A 24,805-nucleotide genomic window follows, 5' to 3' on the forward strand; every position below is an offset into this window, starting at 1 on the left:
GCAGTTGCCTTCTGATCCCAAGATCTGTGTTAGTCACTGCAGTCATAAAACCTGACTCTGGAAGCTTATGGATGATCGACTGTGACTGTATCTTCCATTTGCTGAGCTTCTGTGCCAATTAGTGTGTCAAACGCTCTATATTGTTATCCTATTCAGGGGGGAAAACAACCCCTGAGCAGGGCCCACTATTCAATATGCATAGAAAGTGCTAAAGGCCCTCCATGGGGGTCTGCAGATTATTTACTCTGCAGGGCACTCCTTCAGAAGGAACAAGAAAGGGCCGAAATCCGCCTGCCCTTTACTTGCCAAGCTGTGCGCCATGCCACACGATGGCACTCATCAGAGGAAGCCTCTAGAGGCTAGCAGCAGCCTGAGTGCAGCGAGGGGAGAGAATACTCTGTTCGTTTCACTTCCTCTAACATGTTTTGTACACTTTGCATGTGCTGGAAGCTTTAGACAGGTTTAGTTAAGTCTTCAGAATAAGTCTGTGGAATAGGTGTTGTTTGCTCTTCAGTTTTATAGGTGGTGGAGAAGGGGAAGAACATATGGGGAAAATGGGCGAAGTATCTACCATGTGCTTAGGCATTTCACATCAACTCCAAGTGGGCGGTTTTATGGTTTGTTTGTTCGTTTGTTTTAAATATATGATGAATTGGAAGCTCAAAGGTTAAATAACTTGTCTGGCTTACTTAATGACAAGGCCAGATTTAAACCCAAGCCTGTCTTACTCCAACGCTCTTGCACACATATCTGTATAGAAACAAGGAAGGAGCAAGCAAGAGAGACCATCTTGTGAAGAGTCATCTTTTGAATCAGACCTGTGACTATATGTATTTGGTCGATAGATCATTACCAGGGGTACCTGGGTGACTCATTTAGTTAAATGTCTGTCTTTGGCTCAGGCTCAGGTCATGATCTCAGCCTCCTGGAAATGGAGCCCCGCATCAGGCTCCCTGCTCAGCGGGGAGTCTGCCTGTTCCTCTCCCTCTTCCCTTACCCCTGTTTGTGTGCTCTCTCTCTCTCTGCTCCCTCTCTGTCAAATAAATAGATCTTTAAAAAAAAAAAAAAAAAAGTGGGTCATTACCATACATGAGTTAATCAGTTTTCTGAAAGATTTAGATAATGTTACATGCAGTTGTCTCAGAAATTATGCCAAATAAAACGGGCTCTTTGCCTTAAGATTATTGTTAAAACTATTAATATTAATGATCATTCAGCAGGTTATTGAAAAAGCTGAGAACTTCATCGGAATCTTCCTTCTCTTCCATTTATTTTAGAATACTAATAGCTTCCTGCAAGACAGATAAGGTCTTTTCTCTTTATGATAACTGTGGATGCTTGGACCTGTTCTCCTGCTTGTCCAAGGTCACGCACAGCTTTGACCCATAAAAGCACAAAGATGACGCTTTGCCTTGAGACCCCCTGCTGGTTCCCTTTCAGACTCTTCTACATTTATGTCAAGTTCAGTTGTTGTCTTAAGGAAAGCAGTAGGTATATGCCATTCTGACCTTTGCAACAATTGTGGGAATAAGACAATGCTGTTAATCTCTGTCTAGGGCTGTGTGACCGTGAATGAGTTAGTTCTCCTTTCTCAACCTCAGATTTTTTACCTGCAAGGTGAGGGACTCTACATATATTTCTGGCCACAAAAAAGGAAAATACTAAAATCTTCCCCAAATAGGAGTCATTAAAAAATCCCATTGATTTGGTGCCTTTCTTAGAAGGTGGCCATGCCTACTTCTCAAGATGTCAATAAGCTTGACAAAAATAGTTATTTCTTTGAAGTATAAATCAGTTTTTATAGGAAAGTTTTATATTATTTATTAACAACCAATAGACTGTTCCCCAAGGAGATGTATCAGAGTCACAGAAGCACTTTGTCAGCATCATTCCACCCCATTCCCTTCCTACTGTTGAGTCACCGCTATAGTAAGGCACTGTCATTAGTGTGCCACATGGGTTTGGGTGGAAAAGATAACATTTTTTAATGAAAAGAATATTGTCAAGGTACTTCGGCCTTTTTAAATAAAAAATCCTTGCTGTACATAGTCAAAGATACAGAGACAAGATTTATCTAATTCTGTAGCCTTAATAATGAGATATAAACATTTTAGTTCTTTGATCTATCTCTGCACCCCCAACATAGGTGACAGCTTTGTTTTGTTTTGTGTTTTTACGGAATCTGCACAAGTACCATTTCCTGTGTCTACTTAATATTTATTAAATTACACACACACACACATACCTCCTGGAGAGAAGCTGTGAGTCTGGAAACCATACCTGATTCATATGTGCTTAACAATCTGGCATTATGGGCTTGAGTGATGGCAGCTTGTAATTTGAATTTGGTTGGATGTGATAAAGTTTTGTTCACTAGAATATAAGGGTGTCAGGACAAGAGTTCCGTTTTTCACTTGATATTCTAAAGATAATCAGCAAAGGACTAAGTGGATGACATGGAAGTCGTTCCTTAAACGTGGTACCACAGTGTAAACAGAACCCAAGTCCCTCTGTCCCCTGCACCAGGGGAGGGACAATCACTGAGACATGGAGTGTGCAGCTAGGAAGGGGTCTCTTCAAGAGGCAGCTAGATGAGGAGGTTGGGGGGCAAGCCTTAAATCCACTTCCCCAGGGAGGAGGGGAAATGTGAGAGAGTCCAGGATTTCTTTCTTTTTTTTTTTTTTTTTAAGGTTTTATTTATTTATTTGACAGAGAGAGATCACAAGTAGGCAGAGAGGCAGGCAGAGAGAGAGAGGGGGAAGCAGGCTCCCCACTGAGCAGAGAGCCTGATTCGGGGCTAGATCCCAGGACCAGAGCTGACCCTTAGCCCCCTGAGCCACTACAGGTGCCAGGATTTCTAAAGCCAAATGGAGAAGGCAGTGAGTAAAGGGGAGAGGAGCTATGGTGTGTCAGGAGGGGACAGAGGAAGTTACTGAGCAGGGGAGTGTTAACTTCCTTTCTTTGCACTGAAAGAGGAGGCCACTGACTGGTCTGGTTGGCTTTTTGATGAAATCTTGAGTCTCTGCAAAACAGTGAAACTAACACTTGGTTATCTTGGTGTCAGGCAAGAATATGAGGCTACAGAAATGTGGTGGCAGACAGCATTCCTGAGAACAAGCAGATTTGGGTAAAAGAGTTGCCACCTGGCTTATATGCCCTGTTAACTCATTAGTTACCGGTTTCACCAGTAATATTAAGGTCTTCTTAAGTAGAAACTACTAAATAAAGCAAAATCAAAGAATCCATTACAGGAGGGGAGACTGGGAGGCAGTTTTGTGTTTTTAAGAGCAAACATATGCCCTTGATTCCATGAGAAAGAAGAGACTCACCAGGGCAAGAAGCCATTTCTCAGGCTAACAAGGTCATTGTTATATGTGATTCTTCCTTTTGTTCTCACAGTTTTGGATAAATTGCTAATAGCTAAACAGCCAGTCACTTGATGTCACCCTCCTGTAATTACACAGAAATCCTTGGATCTGTTCTGAGAAGGCACTTGTTGGAACTGGTGCCTGTGTTCGGAGTATATGGTTGAATTTTTTTCTCTCCTCTGCCTTTTTCCCTCCAGCCCGTGGCTGTGTTTTAGTTGCGTGGCAACCCATCTGCCATGATAGCTGATGTCAGCTCATTTTCATTTAAACTTAGCCCAGAAAAGTTTTTCAAGAAGGGCATTTGAGTAGAATGCTGGGCAGGCTCTGGTTTGTGTTACCAAATCATTGGTGAAACTGCAGACTAATGGGCTTCGGCGGCCTAAAGGTAAATGTGGGTGTCACAGGGGATCAGCTTCCAGAAATACGTGGCCTTGGGGACTTTCTTTCTACCTTTTAGGAGCTTAGCAAAGAGCCTCAGTAATATTTTCTTTGCTGCAAAACTTCTTTCTGTCCTTTAAAGGAGTAGGTGTCCCAAATTAACCGAATTCCTGATAACAGAATTTAGCCACATACTTTCATGACTTCCGAAAGGAGGGACGACATTTTAACTAGGTGCAAAAGCCACATCTGGGAGGAAAAAGAATATTTTATTACTAGCAGGAGTGTTCTAGTGTACATGCTAATTAGTGAAAAACATGTTAAAACTTCTTTAATCCAGTAGAGGGCAGAAGGGAGTTTTAGCTTTTCTTACCTATGATGATTCAAACCAAAATTGATAGTCCAAGGCAAAATCCAGCGGCATTTTTGTAAACAAATTCTACCCAGCCTGTTAATGCACAACTTATTCTGGTTGTCTAGACAAGTCCTTGCTAGTATGCTCAGAACTAGTTTGATCCTGTCTAGGACAAAATAGAATGTACAGAGTTTTGAATCATGGATACCTAAGAGGGAACAGTGGTTTGGTATCCAAATTATAACACCACTTCTAATTTATTCAGCTCTTACTTATTAATCATAACACATTTCAACATGGTTCCTATGTGTATTTATGGCACCAAGTGCTAGAATTTAAACATATTTGAATGAATGATGAATAAATTATTTCATTATTAAACGTTTATCTTTGAAAGTAACTACCTGCCTGTGAACTTATAATATTGTGAAAATGATTTTCCCAACCTACCCTGGATTCTGAGAAACAAATCTTATCTGTTCATAGCTATAGCTAAAACTCTGAGTGGTAAGATTTGTTACATCATAAAGATGAGGTGAATACTGAAACATGACAGTTGAGAAATGAATCTTGGGTTTGGTGCTTACCATAACTTTCAATCCTTGGTTACTAAATTTGGTTTTCGAAAACCACTTTTAAAAGGAAGATAAATTTTCCAAGCTGACTTACAGTGAAGGCTGTTTTTGCTTGGTTAGAACGTAGTGTCTTAGATTGGGTTCCTCAAGAAGCAGCCTTCGAATGGAGTTAGGATATTTATTTATTTATTTATTTTAGAAGATTTATTTATTTATTTGAGAGAGAGAGAGAGCATGCGCCCGCCCACCTCGCCCCACACCCCCACACACATGCTTGAGTTGGTGGTGGGGAGGGGCAGAGAGAGATTCTCTTGAATCTCCGACTCCGGGCCCGAACCTACAACCCAGGAGATCATGACCTGAGCCGAAATCAAGAGTTGGGCACTCAACCGACTAAGCCACCCAAGTGCCCCTAGGATATTTATTAAGAAACCCCTCTAGGATCCGCCACTGTGGTAGAAAGTAGGGACCCAAAGCAGGATCAGGCAGAGGGAGAAGTCCAGTTCCTTTGCAGCCCACAGCCCCCCTGGAAACTCTGGATTTGAGTAATTCTTCAGAGTATCCTAAACCAGGGCATTCTCACATTGATGTGTACCCCCTACCCTTACCCCAAACACAGGACATCACTTTGGTTGAGCTGGCTCTTTGCAGCTAGTCCTTAAGGGATTACACTGACAGATTCCCAGCAGCTAAGACAGGAAGTCCTTTACTGGAAAGGAATCTGGGTGGCACAGCACAAGGCGTGTGAGAAACAGCCTCAAAAGTCCAGTACACTGAATTCTCTTTCTGACTAGTTGTGGATTCTCTTTTTATTTTTTTGACAGAAAGAGAGAGAGAGAGATCACAAGTAGGCAGAGAGGCAGGCAGAGAGAGGAGGAAGCAGGCTCCCTGCTGAGCAGAGAGCCTGATGTGGGACTCAAGCCCAGGACCCTGAGACAATGACCTGAGCCGAAGACAGAGGCTTAACCCAGGCTTAACCCAGGCTTCCTAGTTGTGGATTCTTTAAAGTTGGATAACTTTTTGATTGCGTTAAGACAAAAGTGATAGCTTGCTGTATGTCTGTCTATCTATACGTAAGGAAATGGTACTAAGTATGAATTTTTCATGGTTCATATGGTTTGGAAAACAGGATTGGAAAGAATGAAAAGAGCACATTTTTATTTCATTTGAGTATTAAATTCTGAAATAAAATGGTAGCACAAACACACATACAAGGCTTATTGATTTGCACTGGAGTTGTTCTATGAATAATAAACTATGTTGATTAAAAGTAATTGCAGTGAGTAAGGGAATTTTAGTTTGTGATAGCTCTTTGTAATTTTTGGAGAAAAGATTAAATTAAGTCGCAGAGAGAGCTGGCAGGGAGGGGACATTTGTTCATCAACGAATCAGTCATTTACATTTAGTCTAATTATTTCAGCTCTTCATGGGGAAGTCCCAGTAATTCCATCCTTTTCTCCCTTTGCCATCCAGTCACAGCTCCAGCTTTATGATACTGGTTGCAGAGCCCAATGCATGCTTAATACGGATTTGAGACATGGTCCGCACTCTTAGAGAGCTCAATTAACATCCAAAAATTACATTTTTTTATGTCACCACCAATCTTACCAGAAAACTATACCATTTGGGAAGATATTAAGCTCCTGCTGCAAGAGATGAGTTTTCGTAAAATTCAGCTTTTTTTTTTTTTTTTAAATCTCCAGTTTTGTTTTGTCTTATCCCCCATTGGCAATAAATATTTTAGTTGTTTTTGCAAAGACAGGCTAACTTTGTTCATTTTTAAATGAAAATGTCTACCAGATACCCAAGTCTGGATGCCCATAGTTGATCGGTTGTTCTTTAAAGTAAAAATGGTCTTCCATGAACAGAGCCGCTAGCTTAGCCCACAGCTCCAAGACAGGCACATTTCTTGAAGACAGCTCTTGTATTTCAGTATGAGGCAAGAGTGCTCTATGGTCACTTACCATTTTGTTGCACAGAACATTAGAAAGGTACTTCTAGAGTTGGGATTTGAGAAAAATTAACCCATTTTTCTTTTCCGTGAGGGATTTTTATTCAATGTGGCTGAACTTTTTTTTTTTTTTTTTTTAAATGCTGGTACATGTCAGCAATAAGGAGTCCAGTGATTGCCACTGTGGTTTGGTGCCACTGTCTTCACGAACGCCGAGCACTGTGACCCACCATTTGCTTTTGTCCCATCAAGAGTCAGTTCAAGTGTCAAGACAGTAAACAAGGCAAATAATATGTTAGCGTTATTATGGGGAGAGTTGTGACCTCTCACATTCAGTGTCCATAGCCCACACGGAGAATCCCTGGGATAAAGGAAGGTTTAAGCAGGAAGAACCTAGGGGTGGGAGGCTGCATGGGCGAGAGATAGAAGAGCCTGGCTTTATATGATGGCAGCAGAGATGGAGAACAGGGAAGGAATGAGAAATGTCGCAGGGGTTATACAGATAAAATCTGGCAGTAGAAGCCAACAAAGACTCAAAGCTTACTGAGGTGTTTAGCCTGAGTGACCTAGTGGATGGCAATGCCACTAACCAAGGTAATGACTGGGGGAAGAAGAGCCCCAGTTTATGATTTAAAAAGATACTGCTTTAATGCACTGAGCACCTGGGTGGCTCAGTGCATTAAAGCCTCTGCCTTCGCTCAGGTCATGATCTCAGGGTCCTGGGATCAAGCCCTGCCTCAGGCTTTCTGCTCAGCAGGGAGCCTGCTCCCCTTCCTCTCTCTCTGCCTGCCTCTCTGCCTACTTGTCGTCTCTGTCTGTCAAATAAATAAATAAAATCTTAAAATTAAAATAAAATTAAAATTAAAAAATTAAAAATTAAAAGAAAATTCAAAAGATACTGCTCTTGCCACAAGAGGAAAATGGATCATAATTCTCCCACTTGGTAAAGGATGCATTCTGTCACTGACGAGCAAGAACAATGTATGCTGCTGGCTGGACCCGTGCAACAAGATCTGACTTTATACTTCTAACAAACAGTGGGTCTTAGAAACTCAGCGTGTTCTGTGCTGATGCAAAGGACTCTGGTGTCTGTGTTTCCTCTAATAGTGTTTTCTTTTTCTGTTTCTAGGAATGGTGCAAAAGCTGGACCAAAAACTTCCAGTGGCCAATGAGTACCTGTTGCTCTCTGGGGGAGTCCGGGAAGGCGTGGTGGACCTGGACTTAGATGAGCTTAACGTGTATGCCCGAGGGACAGACTATGATATGGACTTCACTCTTCTGGTGCCAGCCCTTAAGCTACATGACCGTAATCAGCCTGTGACACTCGATATGCGCCACTCAGCCCTGTGCCACTCTTGGCTGAGCCTCCGGCTCTTTGATGAGGGGACAATCAGTAAGTGGAAAGACTGCTGCACCATCGTGGATCACATCAATGGTGCCACCAATTACTTCTTCTCCCCAACCAAAGTGGCGGACTGGTTCTATGACTCCATCAGCATTGTCCTGTCAGAGATCCAGAAGAAACCCCAGCGAGGGATGCCCAAGGTGGAAAAGGTAGAAAAGAACGGGACCATCATCTCCATCATCCTGGGCGTGGGGAGCAGTCGCATGTTGTATGATATTGTCCCTGTGGTCTCTTTCAAAGGCTGGCCCGCTGTGGCCCAGAGCTGGCTCATGGAGAACCACTTTTGGGATGGGAAGATCACCGAGGAAGAGGTCATCAGTGGGTTTTATTTGGTGCCTGCTTGCTCCTACAAGGGCAAGAAGGACAATGAGTGGCGGCTGTCCTTCGCCAGGAGCGAGGTACAGCTGAAGAAATGCATCTCTGGTAGCCTCATGCAGGCCTACCAGGCCTGCAAAGCCATCATCATTAAACTCCTGTCCCGGCCCAAGGCGATCAGCCCCTATCACCTGCGGAGCATGATGCTTTGGGCCTGTGACAGACTTCCTGCTAACTACTTGGCCCAAGAAGACTATGCAGCCCACTTTTTGCTGGGACTCATTGATGACCTACAACACTGTCTGGTCAACAAGATGTGCCCCAATTATTTCATCCCTCAGTGCAACATGCTGGAGCACCTGTCGGAGGAGACCGTGATGCTCCACGCGCGGAAGCTCTCCTCCGTGCGCTCAGACCCGGCCGAGCACCTGCGCACCGCCATCGAGCACGTCAAGGCGGCCAACCGGCTGACGCTGGAGCTGCAGAGGCGGGGGAGCACCACCAGCATCCCCTCCCCGCAGTCCGACGGAGGGGACCCCAACCAGCCCGACGACCGTTTGGCCAAAAAACTGCAGCAGCTGGTGACTGAGAACCCGGGGAAGTCCATCTCTGTCTTTATTAACCCTGATGATGTCACGAGGCCCCATTTCAGAATCGATGATAAATTTTTCTGAGCATTCTGCTGCCTTTTTTCTTTTTCTTTCTTTTTTTTTTTTTCTTTTCCCGGGTTCTAAAACTCTCATAATGTGTAGTGTGGTTTGTGATGCTGACTTGCCGTTTTTTACATATCCAGCCTAGATTGGATCTGTTAAGAACACGTTTTAAGTTTCCTGGTTCTGCAGGACGGTGCAGGCTCTGAAACAGTATATTACTATTTCATATTCTGCCTCTGATTTGGTTGTTTACTCTTTGTAGTTATTGTCACATTGTTTTTGGTTCGGGTTTGTTTTGGGGTTTTTTGTTGTTGTTGTTTTTTTTTTTTTTAAGGAGAACTTGAGCCATAGATGAATGCCCATGAATTCTCTTGCTTTTTACTGTTTCATGCTTTGTGTAAATTTGTTAATGAGGGTAGGGCAACAGATACCTTTCTGATGCTTCAGGATGCTATTTTTTTTTTGTCTTTTTTTTTTTTTTTTTTTTTTTCAATGAGCTTTCATCACTACAGATATTTGAGAATCATCTGAACCTGGAAACTACCTGGTATGTTAGCTGGATTTATTTCTTTTGACCAGCGACCAGAGTAGTTTCCCTCTTTCCACCAAACGATGTAGACTTTGAAAGTGATAATGCTACCAGTTGTGTTTTGGAGCAACTTCATTGAATGTAATTTTCCTCAGATCAGAACTTTGGATGGTTTGGAGGCTGTGTTTGACAACTCTCCAAACAGAATTAAGGTTTCCAAATGGTAGTTTTAGTGTGTGTAATTATTTGAAGCCTTATTTAAATCCTATGAAAGAACATACCATTATAATTGTTATTTGCACTAATGAAATCTCGGCCATTGTCAGAGTTTCCGATGTAGGTGTTTCAATATAAATTGACATCCACTGTTGAAATGCTATCTTTTTTTTTTTTAAGCCCATTTTTCTCAATCAATAGAAGGATTATTTGCATTTGTTTTGTTCTCCTTTAATTGTGGGGTCCTGTTTTTTGCCCTCTTTGATATTCCTGGTTCCTGTCTCACTGAGAGAGGTTTGCAAAGCTTTACACCTGCTAAATGACCATCTGAAGCCGGAGAAAATACATACTTGATAGAGTAGTTGTCTTTGTATGTACTGCTTTGGGGGTTATAGAGGTAAGCTTTTTTTGTAATGTCTCTTTGCTTCTACTGGGAGTTGTGGGGAAAACTGGCAGAAAGAATTTATAATCCCCAACAGAAGATAGCATGCCTATTCAAAAGCAGGTGTTCTACAGAGCAGGAGCGAGGGCATATCTGTGAGTGGTAGCTTCGTGTAGAGGTGTCTTCTCTTCATGAGTGAAGTCGTTTGCCATGTTTAGGTGCCGCAAGGCATTGGCTCCTTGTTCTGGTATGGACTCATGGCAAACGGTGGTGTTTGAGAGGTCAGGGGCCCTGCTGATGTCTCAAAGGATGACCATGATATCTACTATTGGAAAGGTCAAGCAACATTTTGGATTTGATCTCGAATGTCCAGACTCACAGGTTGGAATTTGGCCAATTGAAATTCGGCATATGCGGTCTTGGGTTTTTGCATGGGAATTAATGTAATGCTTATAACTGAAAATGAAGTCATTCAACCATCTTAAGTCAAACACAAAATAATAAAAGAAACATACTGGCCTTGGAATTTTGTTGTTGTTGCTGTTGTTAGTTTGTGATCCAGAAACTATTTTCTTGTTAGTGAAACCAATAATCATTTTCAGTAAATACAACGCTGGGTTTGCTGTTGTCTTTCAGTAGCATCCAGTATTATTTGTAGTGAACCTCCAGTATTCCTTTGTCCATTTCCCCAGTTTTCCTCTGAGTATCTACCTATCCTCCACATGATCTATGTCCTTCTCATGAAATGACTCCATTCCCAGAGACGTGGTATGAACTGATTGACATAACCATTTCCTTAGCCACAGTGATTAGCTAGGGATTCATCATATAACATGAGCTGTTCCGGTCAGGGACGTGCTCAGGATTCTGGCTTGGAATGCTGGGGAAGATGCAGGCCTCTGGATGTGGAGTACGAAGCACTTGGCCTCTGTCACCCTGAGATCAATCTTGACTGGAGCCAGCGTGAGGATGAAACTGACATTGTGTGATACTGTGGAGAGAAGAGAAAGAAAACCATGAGCCATAAGACACACCCCATACTGAATTTTCTTATTAAATGAGTCAACATTTAGTTCTTTTAGCCAGTTTAAATTTGGTCCAACTCATCAAAATATTTAAACTGACATACCAAACCATTTCAGTTGCTGTGTCTCTTTTCTTTCTGTGGATAGGTATCAGGAATGTCTATCTAATTTATCTAAACACTGGTTTATGCTATCTGATTTAATTAAGTCCAAAGAGTATCACAGCCTCGTAACTAGTAAATATGCATCTGGAAGAGACTGTTAAAATTTATTATACTTTGACCATTACATTACACTTCCTTGATTAAAAGAAACTGTTATTAACCACTAAGGTAGCAAGCATATTCAAAGGCATTGGTTCCCTTTAATGTCCCTGTAAACCGCCATAACTGTGCTTTGAATTGGCCTCTCAAATACAATTAACAACATCTACGATATTTTAGATGCTGTGTTTGCAGACACAATTTCATTTCAGGTGTGATAAAAACCTAGTTTCAGTGATCTTTTTGGCATGTTTTTCTTTTTGCTATGTCTAGTCCTAGTAAGAACACTTTCTCCAAGGTATTGGATAAATGTCATTAAAAAAAAAAGTTCAGTAATTTTTTTTTTTAATTAGAGAGAAAGGGGAGGGGCAGAGGGAGAGTGACAGATCATGACCTGAGCCAAAATCAAGGGTCAGACGCTTAACCAACAGAGCCACCCAAGTGCCCCCTGAGATCTAGTAATTTTAAAACTTAAATATTTTTTAGTTTCTGGAATTTTCCATCAGCACCATAAATCTAAGACTCAGGTCAGACATTGTTGAAGAATGGATAGAAATGGAATGTAGTCAGGTACCCTTTCCTGTCTGAAACTTAGTAAATCATTGAATTACTAACCAACTCTCTTTCTGAAGCCCAGAAGATTGGTTAAAATCACTTCTGTTTCAAATGCAATAAAAAATACATTAAGATGAATCATAACTTCAACATAGCTTATAACTGATTTTTTTGGTTGTGGGAATTTACAAGCTGAAACTCAATAGTATTTTAATTCCCTAATGAGATCTGGTTTCACATATTCCAAAAGTAGGTTATTTTCTAGCCTTTGCCTTTCTAATTTGAACATGGATGATCCAAAGATGCAAATAAGGATTGGTTTCAGAGGGGAAGGAGCCAATTAGGATCAGAGATTATAAAAATAATACCCCTGAAATTACTATACAGAATTATTCCGGAGAAAGGAGTGGTGGGTACATGTGGCTAATTTTACTTTCAGGTGGGGATGTGGGGAAGCAGTGGGGAACCTCCTGGGGCTAGTTGAAGAGCTCCGAGTGACTTCTGTACCACCCCCTTATGCACATGCACACACAGGCATACAGGCTTGCCTTCACTTCATCGACTGGAAATTTCTCTAGACTATTTTGTAACACTTCCAGGGAGAATTGAGCCCATTGGCTGGTCACAGCTAAGTGTTGATTATTTTGGATCAGATCATTACCTTGCTGAGAAAAATTTCCTGACTTGGAGTTCAGCCTTGGAAGAGATTGCTGGGAAGGAAAAGGAAGCTGGCACTTAGCAGCAGCTGTGGAATCCTGGAGTTAGGTGGCTTCCTGCTGCCTCCGATCTCTGTGCTCCTCTTTGGAGAAGTACCTCAACTTCCCACCTGATTTGCTGTCCTCCAAAACCTCTTAACTTGAGTCACCCAAGGGGGTGACTGCCCAACGGGTCATTCTTAGGGGTCAGGGAAAGACTTTTATTTCATACTTTTCATCCCATATTCTGATTCAGAGAATGAAAGCTTTTTGCCATTAAATGGAGCACTAATGACTACATATACTCAGGAAGGATGGGGATCATTTCTGTTACTGTTACTTCATTAATAATCAGGTAAATAATGTGTATTTTTTTAACCAATTGAATCAATGTAATTAGTGCTCCTCTGTGAGAAAAATAGTTTTAGGAATGTGTGTAGTTTCTTCAGTAGGTAAACAAAGACATCTACATTGTTTAGAATAGGTATTGGCCATTGAAGAATTATTGGCAACATGTCTAAAATTCTACCTTCTGTTAATTAGTTGATGAAGTGTACTTTTTATTTTTTTAAGAATACATACATTATATAGAGTACAAATCAAGCTTGTAATAGTTTAACTACAATAACTGTGTTTCTCTATGCCTATATCATAGCATTCATACCCTATTAGCAGTATATTCGAAAGCATTCTGGTTTATAAAGTGCACCATTTGCTGTATGGCACAAAACATTTAGACTACCATAGCATGACCCTGGTTGTCTAAGTTTGGATTGACAGTTTTCAATCCACATTGGGGTCCCAACATTCATCAAACATCAGGGAGACCATACCTGTGTGGTTAAGAATAATGGAGAAATTTGAGAGAAGTCAATTTATCCCCCCATATAAAAGTGCTGTTGTGTAACCATCTTTAAAGACATATTTACCCTTAGGGCACCTGAGTGGCTCAGTTAAGTGTCCAACTCTTGATTTTGGCTCAGGTCCTGATCTTGGGGTTGTAGGATCAAGACCCATGTCCAGCTCAGTTCAGAATCTGCTTAGATTCTCCCTCTCCCCCTCCCCCTCTGCCCTCTTTACTCCCCCTGCATACTCCCTCTCAAAAAATAAAATAAAATAAAATATATATATATATATAAATATATATATATACATATATATATATATATATATATGTATATATATATATATTCCCTTAGTATAGCAGCTGAGATGAGGATGTTTTATTTCTGGACCACTTTTCCTCTTCAGGATGAGTGGGCTCTTACTGTGACCTTGGTAAGGTTGGACACATTGACACATTTTTCATATACAATCCTCTCTACCAACTAAACACAGAAGCTAAAGGGTGGTAAGTGTGCGTAAAGCTTAAACTTTGATTTTACATCCTTTGACTTTGTACCTTAATCTGTAACATGCATAATTGGGCAGCCATTCTCTTCCTTTCTGGGTTTCTCAATCCACGATTGCCTTTGTTTCTGAAATAATCTCAATTTTGGATTGGCACAGCCACCTGTTTACAAAGCTGGTGTATTCATTTTGGCAGAATATTATTTTTAAAAATCTTGTCAATTGTACCCACATATATAGTGGGACACAGCAAACATGTATTGAGTACTTTCCAGTACAGATGTTCTTGCTAGGTGCTTTGTACTCATGAACCTATTTAAGTCTCTAAACATCTAAGGAACCCAAGACTCAGAAATCGAACAACTTGTTCAAAGTTCTGTAGATAATTGAGTGGTAAGGCAGAGCCAGGATTTGAACACATTGTCATTTTCTAAAATTAAGAACTTTCTGATTCCCCCCTGCTCTCATATGAGAGTCTGTCACTTGGGATAAATTCCATTATGTGCATTTATAGAGGACCAGGCTTTAGATAAAAGGTAAGCCTTAAATAACAGAACCTGAGCAAACTTTCCTTTAGAGCTTTTTATGAGCAGAATAAATGGGCTATTTAGAGAAAGTTAATTTTCTGTCACCAACAGATCCTGGTAGAAGAGAGATAATCACTTTTGGGGAAGTTTCTGGATGAATGAGGTAAGGAATGAACAAATGTCCCTCCCACCATTTGCATTCCTGAGCTCACAGCTGGGCAGTGGAAGAACTGTTACTAGTAGCAGAATACTACTCTTCCCCCCACCTCCCTAAGATGTAGGGAGAGAGGTATTGTCTTCAAAAAGAAAAATACATATATATGAAGTCAGGAATTGAGTTACATTTAAAAATTAGCTACAAGTGACAACTTAAATGAATCTGTCAGCTGGCATTGAGAAAAAATAAAAGATATATGTGTAAATAGACCATCTTGTACTTTTAAAACTATTTCTGTAGGGTGCCTGGGTGGCTCAGTGAATTAAGCTGCTGCCTTTGGCTCAGGTCATGATCTCAGGGTCCTGGGATCGAGTCCCGAGTCGGGCTCTCTACTCAGCAGGGAGCCTGCTTCCCTATCTCTCTTTCTCTGCCTGCCTCTCCATCTACTTGTAATTTCTCTCTGTCAAACTAATAAATAAAATCTTAATAAAAACTATTTCTTTATTTTAAGGTTTTTGTAATATGATGGTGTTTGTAAAAATTTCTGGGCATTTGCTAGAACTTCAGTTGATGAAACTTACTACAAAATCTCACCACTTACATTTTATAAATCAATATGTTATTCATTTACAATTATAAATCTTTTCATAGTAAACCAAACTCTTAAACCAGCTTTTATAGGCTATCACCAAATTAGAGACAGTGAGATGATTTTAAGGATGACTTCAGTGGTGGACCGAAGGGACAAGATGGCATTTTCTGCTTATAACAATCACGACATAAATGTTTGTTTCCGATTCTTGTTTCTTCCAGCCTCAACACGGGCTGTGCTTCATAGACTGAAGCAAGTGTTGGTCATGGTGAGCCAAGCTCTTCCTTATTCATGGGACTAAATTAACGCAAAGAAGTCTTTCTTTTCACATGATAATAAAATGAAGTACATCTGATCTTTTCGCAGTGATTGGCAGGTGTTTTCTATAATGCTTCCTGAAATGCCCCGAATGACTGTTCTCTGAAGAGGACACTGGTGAAGCAAGAACAACAAGCTTTAGAGGGTGGGTAGGATCAGGCTGAGACAACTGGCACCAACAGTGAGGACACCAGATCAAGAGCTGAACCTCCTAGATTCATTCGAACATTTATTGTGTGACCCTGGGCAAAGGCTGTCCCTACTCTGGCTCTTCTTATTTGTAAATTGAGGAGTGAGATCTATGACTTCTAAGGACACCTCCTTCTGTGAAGAGCTGTTTGCTATGGAAGAAAAAAAAACACAAAGACAGAAGCTGGACACAAGGGAAGATTAGTCAATGACAGTTTGTGACGGGTAAACGGAATCAGCAGTGGGATGAGCTGAGGTAGACGGAAAGGGCAGAGAGTGCTCAGATAGGCGAGACTAATGATAGGACATTCTTTTGGTTATTCCCTTCTCCTTTCTGCTCTCCAGGATGATATCATTGTTCTGAGAGCTCCCCAAGGCCCGTCTCACATTCATAGGTACAGATCCCTTTGGGTCCTCCACGCAGCTCTGTTTGTGGCATTTTATAAAGCTATTGCTGACAGAAGGATTTTCCTGGGACGTTGAAACCTTTTTTGACTCTCAGATCACTAAATATAGCTCAAGCGTTGACCTGAGGTAACTCACACATCAGTTTTGTCTTCAGGTGTTTGATACAAAAGTTCTGAGAGAAAGGAACATATTTGGTGGTTCATGTGCGAAGAAGGTAAGTCTAGATTGCATATATAATCTGTGTAAAGTAGATCTCCACCTATTGCATGGTCACATCATGATAAAAACTTTTGGGCAGTGTCTCCCAGGATAACCCTGTGACGCTGACAGGATCCCAGCATGACTCCAGCCAGAGGGATCCTTCCTTGCTCTCATATTGACCTTCCAGTCATTTTGTAGGGTTTTTTTGTTTTTGTTTTTGTTTTTTAAGCTGATAGTGTGGAGAAGGATCATAGCAAAGCATAACAGGGAATAGAACAAAATAACATTATCCAAGAATGGTTTCCTCATCTTTACCAGGAAGGTTCTAGCCTGGAAGTTCTCAGAACTTTGGCATTGCCTGTCTGTTTTCTCTATGTTCTATGCCCAGACTCAACCCTCTTTATATTGTTTTTAACAATGGCTATGTAGGACACTGAATGGCCCCAGGTCATTACATAAAATTCCCTGTTTCCTACCTCCCACCTTTAAATATCTCATAATCTTTTTTTTTAAATTTTTTAAAGATTTTATTTATTTATTTGACAGAAAGAAATCACAAGTAGGCAGAGGGGCATGCAGAGAGAGAGAGGGAAGCAGGTTCCCTGCTGAGCAGAGAGCCCGATGCAGGGCTCGATCCCAGGACCCTGAGATCATGACCAAGCTGTAGGCAGAGGCTTAACCCACGAGCCACCCAGGTGCCCCAAATATCTCATAATCTTTTGATAAACACAAAAACCTCATGCTTCAACCTTTTTTTGTAAGATCCATAGACACCCCCTTTTCACTTTTCTATTATTCATTAGAGAATGACTATCTTCTAAGTATTCCCACCAGCCAGCCAAAAATATTTTGACAGGCTTTCTCTGAGGTTTGTATTATGAAAATTACAGGTATGGGGGGGTGTTAAAAATAAATTTAGAGACAGTGCTTTTTCAAACTACACATTTTCCTAATACCAAAATACCATTATGCAACAACCCTCTTCCATTAAGAATCATTTCTCTACATAGAAGGGTAAATGGATGTTGAAGGACTTTCCTAAATTTCTTCTGCTTTAATTAACCTCATCAAAGAACCTGTCTTAATTGGGGGGAAGATGATTCACAAAGAAATATCTCTATAGTCCAGTTAATCCACGTGTTTTAAGTATTGAATTCCTGCTATGAAGAGAAGTTGGTGGGGAAAACACTAGCCCTAGATGATCAGATATAAACAATAGAGTTCCTAACCACCCCTGCCCACCCCCCCCCACACACACATTAGTATAGTGTGGTATTAGGTTAATTCAACAAACTAGGAACTTTTGCTCTACACCTGCCTCTCAGGGTACCTAATGAATGAATGCGGCTTTAACTAGCGACCTACCACTACCTAGCTATGTGACTTTATTTTGGTTACTTTTTCTCCCTACTTCAGTTTTGTCTATTGGTATTTGAGTGTAATTTGCATTGGTTTTTCAATGCTGACCTTAGGAGACACCGCAATGTGCTGCTGGAGGTTGGGCACCAGATTCCTCACCTTTAAAGCATCTCTATTCTTATCTGCCTCATATGTTAGAATTTTTCATGAGAAAGTATTTATAGAAAAAGTGTCACCATCTTAATGAATAGTAAAAAGTGTGTGATGAGATTATCTCTAAATGTCCTTTTAGATCTCTGAAGACTCACAGTAGTTCTAGAAAGCAGATATTAGACCAGTGCATTGGGGAGTGAAGGAAGAGCAGATAACACCTCAACACTTTATTCATTTAACAAATATTTATTGAGCGCATAGACTCATCAAACATTTACTAGACTCTTCAAAGAAAGAGAACTGGTTTCCCATTTTGGGAGGTTTTAAGCCTCGTAAAATGATGATAAACGAGGAGGAAGACACCAGCCCTAGATTCTCAGATATTTTTTTAAAAAGTCCTATGACAATTTCATAATTTAGAAGATGAAGAAAACAAATATTATAAACCGTTTTCCCATATTTCAGCCCATACTGGCATAGTAAATCATGGTTTCTGAACCTCGGTGTTGACATTTTGGACCAGACAATTGTGTGTTTTGAATGACTTCTCTGTGTATTAGGATGCTTAGCAGTAGCCCTGGACTCTACTCACTATATGCCAGCAGCATCCTGACCTTCTCGGTTTTGTCTGAAGATGAAATGTCATCAGACATTGCCATCCTCTGGGGAGCAAAATTGTTGTTAGTGGAGAACCACTGGAGTAAATAATTCTACCCTACCACTCACTTCCTGAGGATAGAGATAATTTCAGGTTCATTTCTATTACTAGCCAAAAGCAAGTAAATACCTAGGAAATGTTAGCTGAATTAAATTTGTAAAAACAACGTGTCAATGAGTCTTTTCATAGTCCTTCACTAAGCACTTCTACGTAACTATAAATACTTGCTCAAGCAAGTAATCAACTAACATTTTCTAAAGTTTCACATCTTGCGAGCAGGGACTGTGGGTTATCTTTGAATTGTAGCTTCTCCACTCAAGGTGCCTATAGTGCACACAGGGAAATATTAACTGCATAGTGGATATATATTAGCAGAAAAAGCAGTATACAGGAAGGTCAAATAAAAGACCAGATAATAATTATCACAGGAGGGCGCCTGGGTGGCTCAGTGGGTTAAGCTGCTGCCTTCGGCTCAGGTCATGATCTCAGGGTCCTGGGACCGAGTCCCGCATCAGGCTCTCTGCTCAGCAGGGAGCCTGCTTCCCTCTCTCTCTCTCTCTGCCTCTCCGACTACTTGTGATTTCTCTGTCAAATAAATAAATAAAATCTTAAAAAAAAATAATTATCACAGGAGTTGGACTTAAGAATCCTAGGCTGAGACATTTAGGGAACGCTTCAAAGGATAAGAGGATCCATAAAACCATGGAGATGCCTGGGAACGTGTAGAATGAGGGAGAATCTTAGAAAGGAGGTAGGGAGGGGCGACATATAGGAATAAAGGATAAAGAAATCCAAATCATTCTGTTCTTTCACACATTGAGATCTGAAAAGTGCCGCTGGAAGTGTAATTTGAACTTGGAAAATATATCTGTTGCAAATTTGTATGGAAATGGAAACTTCTTGCTTTATTTTTTGACAGCATGGAAAGTATATAAAGCAGTTAGTATTTGAAATTCAAACATTAATTGTCATTGAAATGACTTTACTGCTGAATAAGTCTCACATATAAGCACTGTTTTGCCTCGTTATTTTTGGTTCAGTTCATTAAGAAACATTATCACGTTGTAGCAACAGCTGTTTTCCAAAGCCACACAAGGTTAAACAATAGCCAATGAGAGCTGTTCTCATTCAGAAACATTTTAATCTCAGCCGGAAAGAGCTATAAAAAATGTTTACCAATGCTAAGTTACTGACTTCCTGTGTGGTTGAACAGTTTAGAATATTCAGCTTCTATTTCTGAACAAAAATTCTCAAACTGCCAATGGTAAGTCTACAAGAATACGCAAAGTTCACTGTTGATGCTGCTGTGTTTGTAACACACGATCAGTTCCAATACTGTCTTCAAAGTACCAGCTGATGAGTAGTCCAATGAATAATAACAGGTTTGAACATTCCAGTTTCACAGGTTTCGTACATCGGTCCATCTAAGCTTTGGTTCTGCTCCATACCTGTTTTCACCACCATCAGCTGTCACACATCTTGACAGATTCCACTTCAGATTGGGGGTTCGTGTTTTGTTTTGTTTTCTGACTTTGAAAATGTTTCACCTGTAGTTTTTCCATACAGACTAGAAGAAGCTAATTCTTCAGTCATGTCAGACTCTGCACTGACTCCTCAAATAAACAACTGAGCAATATTAATAACTCTTATGAACTCCTCCAGAGCCAAGGAAACCCACCCAAACTAATTTGTCTTGTTTTTAAATTTTCGCTCTCAATGTCATTTGTCTTCTGTTCAGGTTATCCCCTCCCACTGTTTTTTAGTTTGTTGTTGTTGTTGCTTACTTTCTCTAACATTGAAACTCCACATTAGCAAACACTTTGGTATTGACCGTTCTGGGAAATATTTGCTAGTTCCCTGGAGATTCATTTCAGCATACAATCTAGGGTGATTTTTTTTTTTTTTTAATTTTAAGAAGCTTTCTAAGATACAGTTTTAAATATTTGTTTTTGCTTTGATTTTTTTCCTTCTGGGTTTTTATCTATACCCATATTCTATTCCCTTTGCTAGTCTTCCATATCTGTCATTGTCTTAAAAATCTTTTTTCTTGCGGGCGCCTGGGTGGCTCAGTGGGTTGAGCCGCTGCCTTCGGCTCAGGTCATGATCTGGGGGTCCTGGGATCGAGTCCCGCATTGGGCTCTCTGCTCAGCAGGGAGCCTGCTTCCCTCTCTCTCTCTCTCTGCCTGCCTCTCCATCTACTTGTGATTTCTCTCTCTGTCAAATAAATAAATAAAATCTTAAAAATAAAAAAAAAATCTTTTTTCTTGCTCTTATTTTCTATTTTTTATTTTATCTCTTACAGTTTTCATTTTCTTTGCTAAGTTTTCTTTGTGTCTTTTCTTATCTTCCTTCTAATTTACTCTTTCCTCTTTTTTGGGAAACAATGTCAAACTTACAGAAAATTTGAAAGTACAATAGAAAGATATTTTATTTCCTGAACCTTTTGAAATTATGTTGTAGATATGATGCCCCATCATAACCAAATACTTTTGTGGATTTTCTATTAACAAGGACATTTTCTTGCATAACCACAACTGTCTGATTAGAGATTGTCTTTAATATGTTATGACCATCTAATCCTCAGACTTCATTTAAGTTTTCCTAATATTGTCCTTTGTAGCAAAAGGATCTTGTCCAAATTCTTACACTGCATTTAGTTGTGACATTTCTTGAGTCTCCTGCTACTCAGAACCATTTCTCCGTCCTTAGCTTTAGGGCCTTGACATTTTCAAAGACTACTAGATAGTAAATTTGTAGAATGCCCCTCAATTTAGACTTGTTAGTTTTCCCTGCCTGTTTAGAATTAATGTTTGCACAATTGGCAGTAAAAACACGTATCTAAATAAAATCTATGCTGAGTTCTTAATGCATTCTTATTCTGTGGCACATTATTTAGATTTTCCTATTACTGGTAATGTTAACTTGACCACTTGATTAAATTATTATCTGCCAAGTTTCTCCATCATAAAGGTAACTTCTTAAAACATTCTGTAAGGAGGTTCTTTCAAACTATGTAAATACCCTATTCTTCATCATATTACTACTGAATTCACTTATTAACATTAGAATGGACTTGTGGTTTTTTTATTTAATGGCCTATAATCCATTATTATCATTCTTTATTTTGATGTTTAAACAATCCCAGATTTGGCCAGTGAGAATCACTTAATGATGGTTTCTGTGTCCTCTTGACCAGACCCCATCACTCTTTGAGCACTTATTTTTCATGCACACCACCATGTTCCAAGCTAATCTTATACCTTTCCTGTCCCAGATCTTTAGTCATTCATTTTCTCAAGGAACTCTGGTTCCTTTTAGTAGAAAATGGATAATTAGAAACCAAGATCTGGGTCCTGGGGCTGCTAATTGGCACTTCTCCCAGTCCTGCTCAGTGTAGCAAACTATGGTATACACACACACACACACGCACGCACGCACGCACACACACTTATTTTTATTTCTCTATATTTTGAAAACCATGAGGTCATCCCAACATTTCCAATTCCAATCCACCTCCATAGAGTTCATTTCTGTTTTCTTTCTTTTCACCTTTTCATATTGTATCTTCATTCTCTGAGAAAACTGGCCTGAATATATTTATATGACAATGTTTCTGTACATAACCAATCTTTTCTTCCTTTAGCCACTTCATAGCCACTTCCACTTCCCAAAGTGGACTTCCTCCTCATCCCATTTGAGTTCTGACATGGCTCCCTGGGCTGCTTCTCTCCCCAGTAAGACACTCTCCTTACCAGGTTGTGCACCTTCTCCAGGCTAACACCGGCTAGCACCCCCAGACACATACAAAGACACTTACTATGGATGCCTACATGTTTGGCCTTGTCTAGTAGTTTTGGATTAAATTGTTTGTGGAAAGAGATTTTTTTTCTTTCTTAATTATTTCTAGTGATCTCTTGTTTCTTATTTCATATTCTCCATGTGATTTCCAACTATTTAACTCCTGAGGCTTTCTCTATCTGACTTGTACTGTTCTTTCAAAGGTGCAGTAATTTTCTTGATGTCTTTTAGTTCCTTTAGAATCTTAGTTTTTAACCTGATTTGTGAGCATATTTTTCTGTATTCTCATAGTCAGAATATTATAAAGTTTCTTTTAATATTTTTTCTTGTAATTTGTGTATTACGGGGTCAAATGGTATTCCTTTTTTCCTTTTGTGTTTAGATAAGGTGCGTTTCCTTCTGGGCTGTTAGAAGGAATTGCCTATTGGGTAGGAGGGCTGGAGTAGGGTATCTTTCCCAGCTTCAGAACTCAGTGACTCCCTTCTCTGTTACTTCCATGAAAAGCTTAATATATGGCCTCTCTGTGTAGCCTAGCTGGATTCACTAATACTGGATTCAAGGCCATTTTGGACTCAGTAACATTTTTCTGCCTCTAGCCCTGTGGCCTCCAATCTCCTTTGTGTCCATGTTGGAACTCTACGCTACAGACTGTGCTTTGCTGTTACAGAACTTCCTGGGTTGGGTTTCCTTTGAGTCCTTCCTCTTTTTTACCTTCACTGTCTTGCTCTGTGCAACTTGGTTTTTGTTTCCAGTACTTTTCCCTCTAGATGGAGTTTATCTTTGGGACCCCTGGGTGGCTCAGTCAGTTAGGCATCTGACTCTTGGTTTCAGCTCGGGTAATGATCTCAGAGTTGAGAGATCGAGTCCTGTGTCAGAGTCTGCACTGAATGAAGAATCTACTGAAGTTTCCCTTTCTCCCTCTGCTCTCTTTGCCTCTCTCTCTCTTTCTCTCCCTCTCTCCTTTTCTGTCTCTCTCTCAAATAATAAAATAAGTCTTTTTAAAAAGATTAAGTTTATCCTTTTGGAAATGAATGCTTGATAGTTATTTCTGAGATTTTCAAGGTTCCAAATGTTCTTAGCATTTTTGAAACCATATGACCTGCTCCCCCCACCTTTTTTTGTATTTACCAAAATTCTGACCTTCTGAGAATCTTTCCCTGTTGGTATTTCTCAGAATGATCCATATTAGTTTCTCATCAGGATGGTATTTTCTCTCCTTGTGCATGAGAATTTAGTCATTTTTTCATTTTGATAGCTTTTAAGATACGAGGGTGGATTTCCACCACACAACATTTATTTCATGCAGGTCCTGCTGCTGTTGATGGTTTGGTCACAAATAACTTTTAGGGGGATCTTGTTGAAGATGATGTCCTTTTACCCTCCCTGTATTGGTGGTTGTGTTTCCTTTTCAGGAAATTTTGGTGTAATTGAGAGCCACGTGATGCAATGCCAACCTACTACAGGGATCCTGGTTTTTGAAAGAAGCGAATTCTTCCTAGGCCGGTTACTTGCAACAGAATAAAACAGCAGGCCAGGAATTCTTTCGGGTTTGGAATGAAGCCCCACAGTGAAGCATGGTTTGTGTTTTTAAGGGGTTAACTTGGCCCAGAAAGAGTAGCCCCTAAAGACTTCCTCCTGCACCACAGAGTCTCTCCTGGTCTGTCACGTGATAGCCGAGCTGGCCTGTTGAAAGCTTCTTTTCTTTCTTTCCTTACTGGTCCTTACTTCCTTCACCTCTTTGGGGTGCTAAGAGGGATTCAGTGCTGTTCCAGGTTCTACTTCCTCATCTCCCAGTGATTCTGCCCCCTTTCGGGTCTCCTCCTCTCTTAGAGGCCACCATGTCAGCTGCTTCCACCGGAGCTCTGTAGTGAGCATGCTCCCTGCACAACCTCCCTTCCCTGGTTCAGTTGTTACTGCTCTTGACGGCTCACTCTTCTTCAAATATATTTGACTTGGGGCATGGGTGTTTCTTAGTTTTGTCTCAGGATTTTTGTTTTTTTCTCCCTTCAGTTGTTGCTTTTGACTGAAGGCTAAAAAAATGAGCAGGGATGTCTTTACTTCACTCCTTCACAAGTTTTCAGCCATTGTTTATGTGTTCACGCACAGAACTATTAAGGCTTGTTACCTAAAACCTACCAATCTTTTCATTTGTGACTTTGATTCTAAAATTATTCTTAGAGAGGCCTTTGATTATAAGAATGTTCATGTATAGGGGCACCCGGGTGGCTCAGTGGGTTGAGCCTCTGCCCTCAGCTCGGCTCATGATCTCAGGGTCCTGGGATGGAGCCCCAAATCAGGGCTCTCTGCTCAGCTGGGAGCCTGCTTCGCCACCCCACCCCACCCCCACAGCTTGCCTCTCTGCCTACTTGTGATCTCTGTCTGTCAAATAAATAAATAAAATCTTAAAAAGAAAAAAAAGAATGTTCATGT

The 24,805-nt window shown here is 40.5% G+C and overlaps 1 protein-coding gene across 3 annotated transcripts in view; it reads left to right on the forward strand.

Annotated features, from left to right (window-relative positions):
* MB21D2 (Mab-21 domain containing 2) overlaps window positions 1-10,683 on the forward strand; it is a 111,530-nt gene extending 100,847 nt beyond the window's left edge. For all 3 annotated transcript variants that reach the window (XM_059391270.1, XM_059391272.1, XM_059391271.1), the window contains one exon: window positions 7,757-10,683. In XM_059391270.1, coding sequence (XP_059247253.1) covers window positions 7,757-9,021 — 1,265 coding nt within the window. In that variant the 3' untranslated portion in view covers window positions 9,022-10,683. The remainder of the gene's footprint in view (window positions 1-7,756) is intronic.
* The last annotated feature ends 14,122 nt before the right edge of the window (window positions 10,684-24,805 follow it).

The sequence above is a fragment of the Mustela nigripes genome, chromosome 2 (assembly GCF_022355385.1).
Source record: "Mustela nigripes isolate SB6536 chromosome 2, MUSNIG.SB6536, whole genome shotgun sequence".
Taxonomy (NCBI): Eukaryota; Metazoa; Chordata; class Mammalia; order Carnivora; family Mustelidae; genus Mustela; species Mustela nigripes.